This window comes from Megascapheus bottae, chromosome 9 (genome assembly GCF_031878675.1).
Source record: "Megascapheus bottae isolate mThoBot1 chromosome 9, mThoBot2.hap1, whole genome shotgun sequence".
Lineage (NCBI taxonomy): Eukaryota > Metazoa > Chordata > Mammalia > Rodentia > Geomyidae > Megascapheus > Megascapheus bottae.
Window position 1 is genome coordinate 66,953,182 of NC_143517.1, and position 15,481 is coordinate 66,968,662.

Sequence of the window (15,481 nt, forward strand, 5' to 3'; positions counted from 1 at the left end):
GGGGTGCCGTGAGCAGCCTCTGTGGTGTTCTGAAGGGGCCCGGGAAGGGCGTCGTGGTGCCTGGACGTAGAAGCCTAAATTAAATTGCTGCACTAGTGCTTGCCTTGGGTCATGTTGGCGTAGTTTCTCAGAGGGGCGTCGGCGGGTATGGAGGCTGTGAAGACGGAGGCCGCCTGCTAGCTTTCTTAGCTTCTTTTTGTTTTGGTTCTAGTCTAGGTTGTGAACTCCAGGCCTCGCGCGTTCCCTTGGCTTTTGTGCTGATACTGCATTCTATCACACCTCCATTCCAGCCTTTTTTCTGGTTAACCCGCAGCGTCGGCGCCTCACGACGGGTGTGCCTTCCCCTGCCGCGCCGTGACGTCTGACCACACGTTCATGGCAGGCGGCTGAGGGAGTGGGAGCCACGGCCTGGACTGGTGGGCAGATGGTGGCCCTGAACCCAGCAAGGCAGCTGTGTAATGACTGACCCTCCGCTGTGCAGCCAAGGCCGGAGCTGAGCTGCACATGGAGCCGGGGGGAGGGGGGAGGGGGCCTCCTCACCTCCTCAGCGCTGTCCACCGCTGCAGGGATGCCAGGCACCAGAGGGCGGTGCTCAGGGACCGCTGGTTCTTCTGGGGACACCCAGGTCTCTGCACTGGGAGTGGAGGTGGCAGGGGTCCTGGAGAGATGGCCTCCACCCCTGCACTGCAGGGCTGCGGGCCGGTTCCCAATCACCCCTCAGCACTCAAGTCTAGGATGGGGGGTTGTGCACGCCTATAATCTTAGCTACTCAAGAGGCTGAGATCTGAGGATCACAGTTCAAAACCAGCCCTGGCGTGGAAGTCTGTGAATCTCTTATCTCCAATTAATCACTAGAAAACAGGAAGTGGTGCTGTGGCTCAAGTGGTAGCCTTGAGCTGAAGAGCTCGGGGACAGTGCCCAGGCCCAGAGTTCAAGCCCCAGGACCGACAGTAATAGTAGAAGAAAGGCAGCTGTGACCCCAGCTATCTGGTGGTCAAGGTCAGGAAAAAGGTCAGGGAAAAGGTAGCAAAGCTCCGTCTTCACAGGAGGAGCCGGAGAGGCAGTTCATAGCTGTAACCCGTTGTAGGTGAAGCAGACAGGATCGTGGCCCGAGGCTGACTTGAGGCAAGAGCGCAAGACTCCTGTGTGTGTAGACAATTAAGCAAAGGGGTGGGGGGTCAGCCGTCAGAGCTTGTGCTACAAGAATGAGGCCCCGAGACCCAGGAAGTGGAAGTAAGTTGGTGTCACTGCGGTGTCACAAAGGAGTGGAATGAGTCTGTCAGGTCAATACCTGCTCAGGTGGAGCACGTTTGCAGACCACAGGACAGGTGTTGGCTCCAGAGCTCCCTGGGACTGGGGGGGGTGGGGGGGTGGCTGTGGGCCTTAGACAGGAAGCAGGCATCCGCACACTGGAGTTCAGGTTCTAGAGTGGGCGAGGTGAAGCACTAAAGCAGGACCTCTGGCTTGAGCCTATAATCCTAGCTTCTCAGGTGGTTGAGACCTGAGGATCATGGTTCAAAGCCAGCCTGATCAGGGAAGTTCACAAGACACCTGTCTCCAGAAAGAACTGTGGCTCAAGTGGTAGAGTCCCAGACTTGAGCAGAAAGGTCAGGCAAAAGGATGGGGCCCTGGGTTCAAGCTCTAGCACTGGTATACACACATGTACACACATACACACACCTTTAGAAAGGAAGGTGTGCCTGGAAGTGCGCCTCCTGCAGGTAGGTAAGGCAGATGTGGGCCCCAGGCCTGTACCACCCTGCACAAAACCAGTCCCGCAGTGTTAACTGGTAACTGGCTGCTGCGGCGCCCTCAGGAGGGGGAGCAGGGAAGCGCAGCCTTCACTTCAACTTGCAAAACGTAATTCAAGCGGCTTCACCCGCTAATAGGAAGCCACAGGGTTAAGACACAGCACACAAGAACATCTTGCAACCTCAGCACCAACTTTCCTTTTTTTAGAAAACACAAATGTTAAAACGAAGGAAGAAACTGCTTCGAATTCATTGAGAAAACACGAAGCGAGGACAGCATAGCATGCTCAGGAGGACATAAGATGGTGAATCTGCTCCGCACACACCATGCGCTTGTACGGAAAGATCACAAGGAGATTCCCTGGAACAACACGTTAAAAAACAACACTGGAAACAGAAAATAAACCCTAGACTAGGACATACCACATCCGTAAACAACAGAGGAATGGATTTTGATCTAAAAAGTACTCAGAGCTTATACTCACCACTAATAGGACATACAGCTCAGCTAAGGCAGGTGGACACTGGGAGGTCAGAACCCACGGATCGATCGTGGTATAGAAAGAACTGCAAAGGATGCACAGCTGGATAAAAATAGGCAACACATCTGCCCTGCAGTTCCGCACTCGCTGCACAGGAGTACTGGAACAGTGTCCACAGGTGGTTACCGGAGTGCCTCAGCATTTCTTTGCTGTCAGCCCTAGGCTGAAAACGGTTATTCACCAACAGGGGAGCACACAGACTCACAGTGGAATGGTGCACAAGTATTTACGAGAAAGTACTCACTCGGATCAGGGCCAGGTAGACACTAAGCTCTGAATGTGATTCCATTCACAGGGAGGTCAAAGCCGATCAAACTAATCCTTGATAGTGGCTGCTTACTTGTGTAAGGAGGACCACGTGTCTGTCCCACAGTCGTAGGCAGCATTTTCCAAATTCATAGGCACAATACCTGGTCCTGTGTTACTTGTGACGTATCCACTTCAAAAACAGAATCCAACTGATTCTGGAAGGCGGTCCTACCTATTAGGAGAGAGGGGAAGGAACTGGAGGGGGGGGCATGCGATCAGAAGTTACGACCATGAGGGCATTTCCCAGAGATGGCTCCTCTGACCGAGGGTTTGGGTTGCCCCATGTGTGTCTGCATCCTCAGATGCTGCCCCGAGCCTCACTGGGCATTGGCACAGGGATGAGGGTGCATTCCTGGCCCAGCCTGGCCTGGTGGCAGAGCCCAGCTCCCCCTCTTCCCCCCAGGTTGGGGGAGCGATGGCTGAGTCTCCTATGGAGCTAGGATCAGGGCTTCTCCCCACCCAGACTCTGAAGCCTAACCTGGTCCTTGCTCCTGGTCACTGGAGTCAGAGGAACTTCAGATAAATCCATGGGGTATGGGTTCAAGTCCCACCAATCCCTGTGACTGGTCCCCATCTCCACTGCCAGCCAGCTGTGGCAGCAACAGGCTCTCAGCAGGCCACAGGGAACTGAGAGGCTGTGCAGTGGCCCCAGAAAGTAGGGATGACTTCAGTCTCCCTGGGACCCTGCCTGTAGCAGAACAGGGCTGGGAGCCACTCTGTGCCCAACTTCCCCACCTCCCACAGCCAGTGACACCCAGCAGTGTGGACATCCAGACCCTCTCCCACCCAGAATAGGCCCTGGGCCGGGCAGGCCCCAGTCACCTCCAGGCAGGACTGGTTTCGGGGGCCAGGGCCCAGCTTCACAGAGGGGAGCTGGGGAAATCGCCTTCAGATTGATGTCCACAGCCACGGCCAGGTGCAGCCCGCCAGGCCTGGGGAAACAAGACCGCACTCGCACAGAGCACGTGTGGACGGCGCACAGGGAGGTTTACTCAAACAGCCAGAGCGGGGCAGGGTGGGGCAGGCACACCCACTCAGCGTGCAGGAGACTCAGAAAACACCACGTAGCAAAGGAAGACGGAAACTGTCCAGATAATAATAATAATAATAATAAAAGCAAGTCATGTGTAATATTCCTCTTCTTTATAATCTGTTCTCCCCATAAAATATAACATCATGTGTTTAACACACACTTAAATTGTTGCTAGAACAGCAAGAGCTATTACAGTGCTCCAACTTAATAAGTTGATAAACAGTGGTCCTGTGGCCAGTTCACAAAGGAACTAAATGCTTGTTGCCAGGTTTCTGGGGCGCTTGTTGGGCAGGCACCGAGGACTTCCTGCTACCAGGAGGTGGCGACCGTTCTCAGGCTCTGGGCGGGCTCAGCTTTCCTGAAGGCTCCAGGATGGCAAAGCGGGCTTCCCACGAGGAAATGACACCTCCCTTCAGCTGGGCTCCAACGTGCCAGGTGTGCGAGAGCCAGCCAGTTCACACCCAGCTGAGCTCGCCTGGGCCAGGTGCTGCGCGGGGAGGCTGGCCACGAGCCGGATTCTGCGGGCAGCTGTTGGAGGGCTGAGGGGTTTAAAGGTTGGTATGTGTCCTGGCGCCAATGGCAGTGCCCAGGCGCCTCACCAAGGGTCTGTGGCGTATGGAGTCCAGTGCCACCCGAGCCAGTGGTGTGCGCATGGGCTGCCACGGCCCTGTGGCAGTGGTGGGCCTGGTTCAGAGCCTCTCCAGCACACACCAGCACTGTGAGAATCCCTCGCCCTGCCTCCCTGCCAGGCCCCGCGCTGTGAACATTGGGGTGGGATGGGGCAGCCAGGGCACTGGAGACCCTCGGCCCTCCAGTGAGAGCCCCTGCTGACAGTGCTCTGACCCCAGACAGGAAGACTAGGCGAGAGCTGGGTGGCCCCCCCCGCCCCCGGCAGCCTCCCCACCCCCCCTGGTCCCCACCTCCCCAGGTATAGCTGTCTCAAAAACTTCTCTTGGAGAAAGGAATAAAAACGCCACCAGACCAACGTCACCCCATTTTGGTTAACAATTCTTTGCATGTTACATGGCTTTTAAAAGAAGCAGAGAGGCTGCCAGGTGCAAATTCTTAGCGGCCCCTGCCAGGGCCTGGCCAGACCTGGCACCAGAGCCCACCTGTCCACTCAAGTTCAGAGGCGGCAAGCAACGTGGAAGCTGTGGGACGCCCCACCTCTGGTGCTACAACCAAGGCGCAGTCAGAAACAAACACCCATGCCACGTGGAACCCGGTGAGCCAGCAGCGGGGCCGTCGCCCTAGCTTCTCAAAGACAGGTAAGCTCCAAGGTTTCTGGTTGGTACAATGTTAAGAGTCCTAGCCCAGGGAGGGGCTCAGGCCTTCAGGTCATGGTGGGCATACTGCCTGGCAGGGCGGGCTGTAGAGGAGACAGACCGAGCATCGCTCCCCACACTCCGCCACCAGCACCGGCTCCTGGACAGCCTGTGCTCCAGGGCCTGAGTGCCGACTGGCTCTGATGAGGCCTGTGTGCCAGCAAGAACGTGGTCCATCTGGGAAGTGAGGTTATGGTGGCAGAGGCTGCAATGGCAGCAGTGGCACACGGCAGGTGGTGGCCTGGGCCCACTTCCTCCTCCAAGTCTGTTGGCAGCCAGGGCTCAGCTCCTGACACAAGTATCTTCAGCCAGGGCAACGCACACAGAGATGGGCAGGGGCACAGCGGGCCTGGGCGTCTGAGGGTGGGCACAGGCAGGTGGAATCACCCTCGAGCACACCTCTGTCCTCGCACTCCTAACACAACCTACCCAGTGACGCCATAGGAAGGAACCAAGGCAAGACCTGACCAGAGACCTGCCAAGGACAAAGACAGCCATTCTTCCGCATACACAGAAAATTCAAGTAATTTATTTAAAAACTGCTTCGTTTCAGCTTGAAATATATGTATGTGTATATATATAATGTATATATATATATATATATATTTGCCTTAGAATGACCATATTGCAGCATGATTCTCATGCATTTTAACGTGGAGGCCTGACTTCATCGGGGAGGTGGAGCCTTCCTCCCTCCTGAGTTCTGTCCCCGGCGGTAGGCTTGGGTGGACAGTCCCCAGAGAAGAGCAGAAAAATAAGATGTGGTGGCTTGAAAACATTTCAAACAGCTGCAGCATAAGATGGTTTCCCTTCCTGGAGCCTGAGGTTTGGTCATTTGCTGAAACGAGAAAAAACCCTGCGCCAGGCTCCGGGCTGGGCTTTGACCCAGATGCTTTCTCTTCAGGATGTGTCCACTCCAGCGGCCAGCTCGGGGAGCCCGGGAGGAAGGCACGAGAGTTCAGATGGGGTCCAGTCCAGTTTCAAGGGCCCCGTCCACCACACATTCGAGGTAGCCTGGTGGCAGGACTAGGATTCCAGCGCCTGCCTGGAGCTCTGGGCTCCAAATTCCCAGCAAATGGTGTAGAAACAAATCAAAGCGTAACCGAGTCAATGGCGACAAAGCAGGTCTGTGGGAGGCTGTGTTCCAGGTGCGCAGGGGACTTACTCACAGGCACAGGCACACGCACGCACGCGCACACACACATACACCTTCTGTCCGTGCTTGCTGCCCCGCCTCTCCTTGGGTATTGTCTGGAGGCCCTCGGAGGGCATGGAGACTGCCCCAGCGCTGCCGTGTGGCTGCCGGCACCGGTGGCTGTTCAACTCTCAGAGGAAAAGACGAGATGCTGTTCTTCTAATTAAACCACAGTTATGAAAAAGAAAATACGTCTAACATAATCAGAGAGAAAAATCTCTCCAAACATGTGTCAGGAGGTGCCAGGACCCCACCGTGGCCGCCAGCGCCCGCCACGGGCGGCACCGCGCTGGGCGTGCAGTGGACACGCCACCAAGGACGTCAGAGCTTTTGCATTTTCAGTTACAATTTTAGAAATGCAAAATCTTATTTTTTTTCTAAATTGCTTACTGAGTATATTGTACATGTCTTACAATTTAAAAACATGCAGAAGAATACACCTGCAGGATAAGACAGGAGTTGAAATTAAAAGATCTTTTTCAATTAAAAAAAGATTTCAAATGATTTTTTAATTGTGGAGAAAGTAATTAGTGCGATACTTTGCCTAAAAGCTCAAACCTACCCTACACCTACTGAGCCTGGCCTGCCAGGGGGAGGAGAACCCCCTCCCACCCCTGCCTCACACCATGGACTCGGTCTCCACGGGCCTGGGCAGGCCGTCCTTCTGCGACAGCTTCAGGACAGTGGGCTTCTCGTTGGCCCTGCGGCCACCCTCACCAGCAGGCCGGGAGGACAGGCCTTTCTCCTCGTCCTTGGTGTCCTCCGACACTTCGGGGTAGATCACCAGGAACGCGGCTGTTAGGAAGCCCAGGAAGGAGCCCACGGAGGCCACCACGGGAATGACACGGACTGTCTGCACCGCGTCCACCACGCCCCCCAGTGCCGAGGCCACCAGGATCTGCGAGACGTAGACCTGGCAGGAGAGGATGGCGCAGTCGATGCCAAACCCGCGCTTGGAGCTGCCGGGGCTGTGCTGGACGTACTGGAAGAGAAGGAGACAGGTGTGAGGCGGGAGGGAGCAGAAGCCACGCTGCCGCCGCCTCATCGGAACAGGGCAGGCGCACCCCCGGCCCCGTCTCCGGCAGGGGGTGGGGGAGCACAGCCTCAGCCTCAGGCCCGTGCTTGCCAGCGCCGCGCCGGGGCTTTTTGGTTTTCGTGTGTTTGGCAGTATTGAGATTAGAACTAGGGAACTGTGCTTGCCAGGCAGGCCCCATACCGCTCGAGCCACACCTCCTACCCCTTTCTGAGTTAGTCATTTCTAAAATAGGGTCGCACCCATTTCTGCCCAGGCTGGCTTCCATGGCGACTTCTAGGATGGTTAAGTATGTGCAACCAGGCCCCAAGCTTTTAACTGACTAAACTCTCCCCTGACCCCTGGCTGGCCTCCAACCCCGAGCCTCCTAGCTCTGCCTCACAAGTAGCGAGGATTACAGGGGTGAGGTACTGTACGTGACTTGTGTTTTTTAAACAAGGTAAGAAAAGAACGCCAGCGCTGCTCGTGTCTACAGGAACCATGCGTGGAGAAGCCGGCGTCAGGCCGTGCACAGCGTCAAGTGGGCCTCGCCACGGCAGGGGATTTTGATGGAGGAATGAACAGTAACAAGCTCGGGCTGACAGCACTCAGGATGCTTTCTCTAAGTACACACTCAACCATGCCCGTGACACGGGCTCCCCTGAGGGAGCCTCTGTTAACTTTAAGACCACTTGTCTAAGTATGTTCTCTGGCTGTGAGGAAAACCTGACCAACCACTGGATAAGTTACTGTCAGAAGTCATCAACATACTTGTTCAGGATTCAGAATAGAAATCACAAAAAATCCTATATTTTGCTGGGACTGAAAGTTAAGATACAACACATTAAAACTTGCAGAGTGCAGCTAAAGGTGTGCACAGAGCAAAAACAGTCGTTTTATATGCAAATAGTATGCTGAAAAACCCAAGAACTTCTGAACTAGTCCCGAAGCCGAGGCTGTCCCAGGAGGGGCAGAAGAGCAGATGCACCAGGCAGGACCTGGGGCCCCGAGCCACGACCCCAGGAGGTGACCCTCAGGGAACGTGGGCGGCAGACTTGACAGCAGGACGCCAGGTCTTAAGGAAATGCCATGAACAATTTCGGGTCATTAATGTGAAAGTTCCCCAGGGAGATGCGGGCACCTCCCACTGCAGGGTGAGGCGGCAGGAGGAGCCTGGGACCTGAGCCACGCAGGCAGAGAGCATGGCAGCTCCAGGTCAGCCCAAAAAGAAGGCGGTGCTCGGAGGCGCGTGGAAGAGGGGCGAGGCCCGAGGCTGGTCCTGGCAAAAAGCAAGAGAGGCCATCTGATGAATAACCACCGCAGAAAGGACGGCGGGTGTGCCGGGCATCGGGGGGCCTGCGTCCAGGCTCGGGGTCCAAGAGGGAGGTGAGACTCTGCCTCCCGCCTCCGCCGCGAGCAGGAGGCTCTGGCCGGCGGGCGCCGGGCTGGGGCTGGACGCACCTCGGCCATGTCGTGGTAGTGGCCCAGCAGGGCGTAGGGGCAGTAGGAGATGCTCATGGAGACGACGCCCATCGTGCTGACGGCGGCCATGGCCACGTAGACGTTGGGAAACAGGGCCATGAGGGCTGTGCCCACGGAGAAGCCCAGCGTGCCCAGCACGTAGATGACCTTGATGCTCAGGTCGTAGTGGTCCAGGTACTTCTGGAGCAGGGCTGCGGAGGGCGACACGGACTGAGCACCCGCCCCGCCAGCCCCGGCCGGCCTGGCCCTCCCGAGCACCGCGTACCGAGGGCGGGCTGGGCTGGGCTGGGCTGGGGGTCCCCTGACTGGACTTCTCACCTGAGCAGATAGCACCGGTGGCAGCGTAGATGACTAGACCCCAGCAGCCCATCTTCACCCCAGCGTTGTAGTCGTGCCAGCGGGTGGAATTGGAGGAGACCTGTTCCAGAAAGGGGGGGGGTCAGCAGGTAACGTCCGTGCCGTGGCATAGAGCCCGGTAAGCTGTTCTGACAGGCGTCTCACGTGCCAGTGGGAAGCCCCAGCCTCGAGTCCAGGTCAGCAGGTTGGACCCTGGACGTCCCTCCCCACCCGTGTGAGGCCTCCGCCTGCCCCTAGGACCCCAATCTCCTCCCGCAGTGGCACACAGCCAGCGGTGTTGCTAGGTGATTGCACGAGGAGAACTGCCTGCGTAGCCTGGCACCAGTGACAACCGGCCGGTACCTTGGCGGCTGGAGCTCTGTCCCACTCTGGCCGCTCAGCGTCCGGCACCCACACCTGGCCCTCCCCTGTGGAGCGGGGTACACCGGCCAACTGCCTGCCTTCCCGACACGGGCACAAGTGCAGAGGCAGCCAATATGGCTTGAGAGAAGCTCTGGCTGCCCGGCCCTCGCGAGCCCTGTGGGGACTTGCTGCCCGTCGGCCCGGCCGGCTCCGGCCCTCACCTTGGGGTCCCCGTTGAAGATGACCCGGCCCATGAAGTCCGTGTAGAAGACGGCCTCGGCGATGACGGAGAACCAGGTGAGCAGGTGGCAGAGGCAGAGGCGCGTCAGCTCCCTGGGCATCTTGAGCATGGAAAGCCACAGCAGGCGCACCGTGGTCTCCCCCTCGCCCTCCTCGCTCTCCGCGTCCCCGCTCGACGTGGTGGCGCCGCTCTGGTGGCGGTGGCGGCGGTGCGGGCGTGGGCGCTGCTGCAGGTCGTACAGGTCGCTCATGCTGCGCGACGGCTTGATGAGCACCAGGGCGTTGGCGCGCCTGTAGCGGTAGCAGTGGGAGCCGATCTTGCCGTAGTAGGAGAAGGTGCTGGAGGCCTGCCGGCGGAACGTGTGCCGGCGTCGCCGCACGGAGCCGCCCGTGGCTGAGGACTTGGTGGCCGCCCGGCTGTGGCCGCTGAGGACGGCCGTCTGCGGGGAGCCGCTCCCGTTGGGGACTTTGGCGTCATCCCGGTGGTCCAGCAGGCTGTCGTTCTCCCGAGACTCCCTGAGGATGGCGGACAGGCGGGGCGGCTTGGCTCTCGGGAGCTCCTGGCTGGTGCTCCGGGGCGTGCCGGGGTAGGAGGCGTCGTGGAAGATGGAGGGCTCGATGTCGTGCAGGAAGGGCAGCTCCGGCTCCATGTCCAGCGTGGCGTCGGGCACGTGCAGCACCGAGTCGCTCTTGCTGCGCACGATGTCCACATCCATGCAGTCCAGGGAGAGCTCGTGCTCCGACTGAACCTCGTCTGGGCACGGGGGGCAGGCGTCCTGCGGGCCCCGGCCCGGGGCGTTGGGGCGGGTGCTGGGCGCATCCTCGGCGCCGCGGTCCTGCTGCTGCGGGCTGTACTGCTCCTCCTCGATGCTGAAGAGGTGCAGGGCCACCGACACGGTGAAGGTGACGGCGGCGAAGAAGAAGAGCACCTGGTTCTGCGACCAGAACCAGCCGCCCAGGAAGGTCTGCGTCCAGTCCAGCCCGCCCAGCACGTAGCCGATGGCCCCGCCCAGGCCTGGGAGAGGAGCGGCGGGTGAGTGGGGCAGCCCTCGGGGCCCCATGCCCAGGTCTGATGGGTCAGGATGTGGGGTGTGGGGCGCCCAGAGCACACACCCCAGGGCTCTGTGTCCTGGCCTGGCAGAATCCCAGGACCTCTGCGGCTTGCGTGTGCCAATCCTTCCGCCAAGGCAGTGGCCAGCACAGCCCCAGGGCTCAGCCCCCCCCCCCCCCGCCCCTGGGGGGAAGTCCCCTGGGCAGAGCGGACTCTCCTCGTTCTGGACGCGGGGTCCCTTTGTCCTACTGGCCTTGGTGGCTGGCAAGGGCTGGTCACCCAGAATCTGGAGGGGCTTGCGGTCCCGCATGCTGCATACACACCCGCAGAGAAGGCGTGGATGTTGAGGGCCATGTCCTGCTCCTCGCTGTCCACCACGTCCAGCAGGTAGGCGCGGATGGGCCCCTCGGTGGCGTCGGCGCTGAAGTCAAGCACCACCACTCCCAGCACGGTAAGGACGATGCCGATAGGCTGCTTCGTGGGGACATCGCCCAGGGCCAGCCCTGCATCGAGGGAGGGCAAGGCCATCAGCCCACAGGCCTGGCCACGCCCGCCACAGACACTGCTCCACCCCCTGGGCGAGGGCCTGGCAAGGATCCTCCCCCGGTCCTTGGAGGCCAAAGCAACTAGACACAGCAGAGGAAGCTGCTGCCGTGCAGCCTCGAGCTGACCGGCCTGGCCGGGGCTCTCGGGCCCGCAGCACCCATGCACAAGACTGGAGGTGGTGTGCGTGAGGCCAGCGCAGGCCCAGGACACAGCCTAAAGCCCTGCCATTAGGCCGCACCGGACTCTTGTGAGCCCCCCCTGGCCTCAAGCCGGAAGCCGGGGCTCCCTGGGCAGAGGGATGAAGCTGCCACTGTCCTGAGGGGCAGTGCGCTCTTCCGCTCTGAGGGAGTTTCTGGGTGCTCTCGGCAACACCCCTGGCTTCCCCTGGACTGTCCAGGCCTGCTCCCAGCACAGCCTCAGCTCAGGCTCTGGAGGCTGAGGTGCCACACAGGCAGGCTCTGCTTTTCACCAGCTCCGATGGGCGCCTCTAGGCAAAAATATTTTCCCACCCAGTCCCTTCAACCCCAAAACAAAACAACAGAGAAAAGGCAAAACAACACACAAGTACACGAACCAAAAAAAAAAAAAAAAAAAAAAATCCCACCACTTTCAATACCAAGTCTCAGAAAACAAGAAAACAAGAGAAGAAAGAAGAATGGCCGGACCGAGGAGGCTGGAGACAGGACGTGGTGTCAGATCCGCGCCCAGGACCCGGAGCACAACAGGAAGCGTTCCCCTGTGAACAGGCTCCTGGGGCCTTCCTCCCCACGCGGGGCGGGCGGGCGGGGAAGCGCCTACCCATGGCAGAGCCGTTGAGGAACAGTGCCATGCCCAGGAGGACGCCCACGCAGAGTGCCAGGATGAAGGGCCGCCGGCGGCCCCAGCTCAGGGTGCAGCGGTCACTGGCAGACCCGATCAGCGGGGTGAAGATGAGGCCGAGGACGGGGCTCAGGAACCAGGTCAGGCTGTAGTACTGCTCCGGGAGACCTGTGCGTGACACAGACAGGGACAGATGCGGGCACGTCACCACAGACAGGCCCTTCTCCACGGGACGCCTGCAGCCAGGTCTGGCCCTCCCGCAGGTGTCTCTGGCGCTGTCTCCCCCCCCCCCCCCCGTAAGGCAACGGTGGTGTCAGAGCCTGCGATTGTGAAGACCCGTCACAGGGGTCTCGGTGGCCAGGTGGCCACCAAGATGCTGAGGGACCCGGCAGGGGGCACCCTAGAGGCGGCTGCGTGGGGAAAGAGAGGCGGGAGTGGGGCGTCCTGCTCAAGGGCTGCAGACTGAACACTGACTCTCACGCTGAGCTTCCCTTGCCACCTGGCGCCCCTAAAACATGGAGATGCCAAGCAACTTACCCCAAACCACAGAGGTAGGTGGTGGTGGCCCCAGGGTTTAAACCAGTGCAGGCAGAGCTCAAAGTCAACCTTCTCTCATTCTGCACGTGGCCTCCCTGTGACACAAACCTCAAGGCATCATGGGTAGGCTGGCAAAAGGTGAGAGAATGACTGTGGAAGGCGTGTAGACAGCGGCACAAGAACCACCTCGCTCTGCAAAGCAGCCTGGGGCAGAGGCTCAGAAGAATCTGCTGCCACCCAGCACAGGTGATGGTCAGGCGGTCCGCTCTGGACGTGGGCAGTGGTCCCGAGTGTTGACATGCAGTTTACTCAAAAAATACAGGCTGGGGGCGGGGAGTCTGGCCTAGTGGTACAGTGCTTGCCCAGCATGCACAAAGACCCAGGTTCGATTCCTCGGTACCACATATATAGAAAAAAGCCAGAAGTGGTGCTGAGGCTCAAGTGGTAGAGCTCTAGCCTTGAGAAAATCCAAGGATAGTACTCAAGCCCTGAGCTCAAGTCCAGGACTGGCAAAAAAAAAAAAAAAAGAAAAAAAAGAAAAAAAAGAAAAAAATTGAAAAAAAAATTAAAGGCTGATCACAGTTCAAAGGCAGCCTGAGCAGGAAAATTCAGACTCAAATTTCCAATTAACCACTTGGCCCAGTGGCTCAAGTGGTAGAGCAAGAGCTCTGAGTTCAAGCCCCAGGACTGGCACAAGGGAACTCCATAACTTGTGGGTAGGGACAGAAGGGGGGAATGTGGAGTGACGTGGCTTAAGACTCACGGCGTTCACAACCTCACGGCACCGTACCCCATTCGTTTAACATTTGTTTAATTATGAAAAAAAAGAAAAAAGGCTCTGGCCCCAACACATCAGGCTAGCACTTTACACTACTGAAGGCACTGAAAAAACAATACTGTGTGGCACTGCCAGGGAAAATAAACTTATGTGGGAGGACACAGAACACACGCAAAAGCAGCACCTTCCAAATCACTGCTACTGCGCCATCTTTTCAGACAGGTGCCCTGAGGTGTATGCTGACCCATGCAGCACCAGGCGGGAAGGGGCAGGACACTGACGGGAGGGGGGATCCCCTCTCCAGTCAGGCCTGCCCTGCAGCTCAGCTCCAGGAGCCAGGCACAAAGGGGACTTATCTGTTGTCATCAGCATAAGCCGGGTGAGCCTGATCTGAGCTGTCAGCTTGAACAACAGCTGGAGGTGCAGACAGAGGCGGATGCAGCCCTAGGCCGGCCACCCACACACCTGCAGTGCTGGCAGGGTCCTCTGACTCCTGAGTGAGAGGTTCTCCTGCTCCCCTCAGGGCCACCAGACACACACCCAAACCCAGCGCAGGGCCTCATCTTCTGCCCCCCGAGACTGTAATCCTGGTGACATATTCACCAATGACCCCTGCCCCCCCAATCCAGACAGGGTGACAGGTGTGCTGTCCTGAAATGAGCCTCCATCCTGCCAGGCCATTTTCCCGCTCAACAGCCCTTCTGCAGCTTCTGCCCTTCTTAGTCAAGCCCTAGTCCAGGCCTCAGTACAGCCCAGGTGCCCACCTCTGCCAGCCCCTACAGGGTGCCATGTGACCAGGGCCTTGGCTCCAGACTCTCCCCAATGAGCTGAAAAGGGTCCACATAACACAGGGCCTGCTATTCACAGCAGGCCCACACAGGGGGACCTGCTGCTTGAGTCACACCCCAGCCTTTCATTTCTTTGGAAATCTTTTTTTTTTTTTTTTTTGCCAGTCCTGGGCTTGAGCTCAGGGCCTGAGCCCTGTCCTTGGACTTTTCAAGGCTAGATCTCTACCACTTGAGCCTCAGCACCACTTCCAACCTTTTCTACATATGTGGGGCAGGCCGGGCCCCCTGGTCACTGGCACAGCAGGATGGGAGGCTGGGGTGGGCACCGCTCAGTGCTCTGTGCACCGCTGCCCAGCCTCCTCAGGTCCCACTGGCGCTGGTCATCTCGTTCACACTCGGGTCTTCCACATCTCCTACCACCTCAACTACCCTGTGTTACTCTTCCCACTTCACTAGTGAGGAAAGAAGGGCGCAGCGGGTTGACAGCGACTTCACCTGATAATTACAGTGACAGACAACCCCAGGGCTGAGCCCAGATACGGCGCTCACCTTCCTCCCTCTGCTGGGCCCCACCTGAGCGGCCCAGGGCAGCCAGCTTTGGGCTCGGTCTTGTCCTTGCTACTGGTTCCAGGCCTGTGAGAAGCAACAGTGGCAGCTCCATGCATGGGGAGGGTTTGAGCTGGGGTCTAAAGGGGAGTTATGGTCCTGCTGGCCCTTCCAAGGAGGTGTGCTTACCTGCTACCAGCTGCCAAGGCAGAAGGAAGGGCTTTGGGCAGGTTCGGGGACCTCCAGTGACGCCCCTGACCCAATCCTCCTGGGCACCCAGCCTCACCAACTCACCAAGAGAGCTGGCCTTGGCCAGGACCCCCCGCGACCTATGCTCAGCATACACGTCCGGGATGCCACAATGGCCAACGCAGCCAAGCATTAGTTGGTCTCAGTGCCGAGCCCTCGGGGCAGACCAGACTCATGTAGCACCTTACTTAATGTATCTAACACCCACCAGGTGCCATAACCACAAGCCAGTGACCTCGTCCTGCCGTGCCCGTCTTCGTGGGAGGAGCGTTCCTTCCTCTTCACCGGTGCACTCACAGCTTTGCACGGTGGCACACCCAGATCTCTGTCTTAGGCTTGGGGCTTTGCAGGAGGGGCCTAGACTCCTGAAACCACAGTGGCTCCTCACTCACCACCTGGGACTGTGACGACATGCTCAGCCCCTCAGTGCTCAACAGCCTGCAATAGTTCCTCGTGGTCCCACACTGTGAATTAACCAATCTATGTGGCAGGACTGGGGTTTGAATTCAGGATCTCTGCCACTGGAGCCACAATCGTAGCTTCAGTCTCATGTCCTCCTTCCTTCCCCTGTCCTGGGCA

The 15,481-nt window shown here is 58.6% G+C and overlaps 1 protein-coding gene across 3 annotated transcripts in view; it reads right to left on the reverse strand.

Moving 5' to 3' along the window:
* Positions 1-5,469: 5,469 nt before the first annotated feature.
* The window catches only part of Slc45a4 (solute carrier family 45 member 4), a 57,637-nt gene continuing 47,625 nt past the window's right edge, over positions 5,470-15,481 (reverse strand). For all 3 annotated transcript variants that reach the window (XM_090339479.1, XM_090339477.1, XM_090339478.1), the window contains 6 exons: positions 11,984-12,172; positions 10,963-11,142; positions 9,570-10,603; positions 8,968-9,067; positions 8,629-8,840; positions 5,470-7,137 (listed from right to left, as the gene is read on the reverse strand). In XM_090339479.1, the coding sequence (XP_090195605.1) occupies positions 6,775-7,137; positions 8,629-8,840; positions 8,968-9,067; positions 9,570-10,603; positions 10,963-11,142; positions 11,984-12,014 (1,920 nt within the window). In that variant the 5' untranslated portion in view covers positions 12,015-12,172 and the 3' untranslated portion in view covers positions 5,470-6,774. The remainder of the gene's footprint in view (positions 7,138-8,628; positions 8,841-8,967; positions 9,068-9,569; positions 10,604-10,962; positions 11,143-11,983; positions 12,173-15,481) is intronic.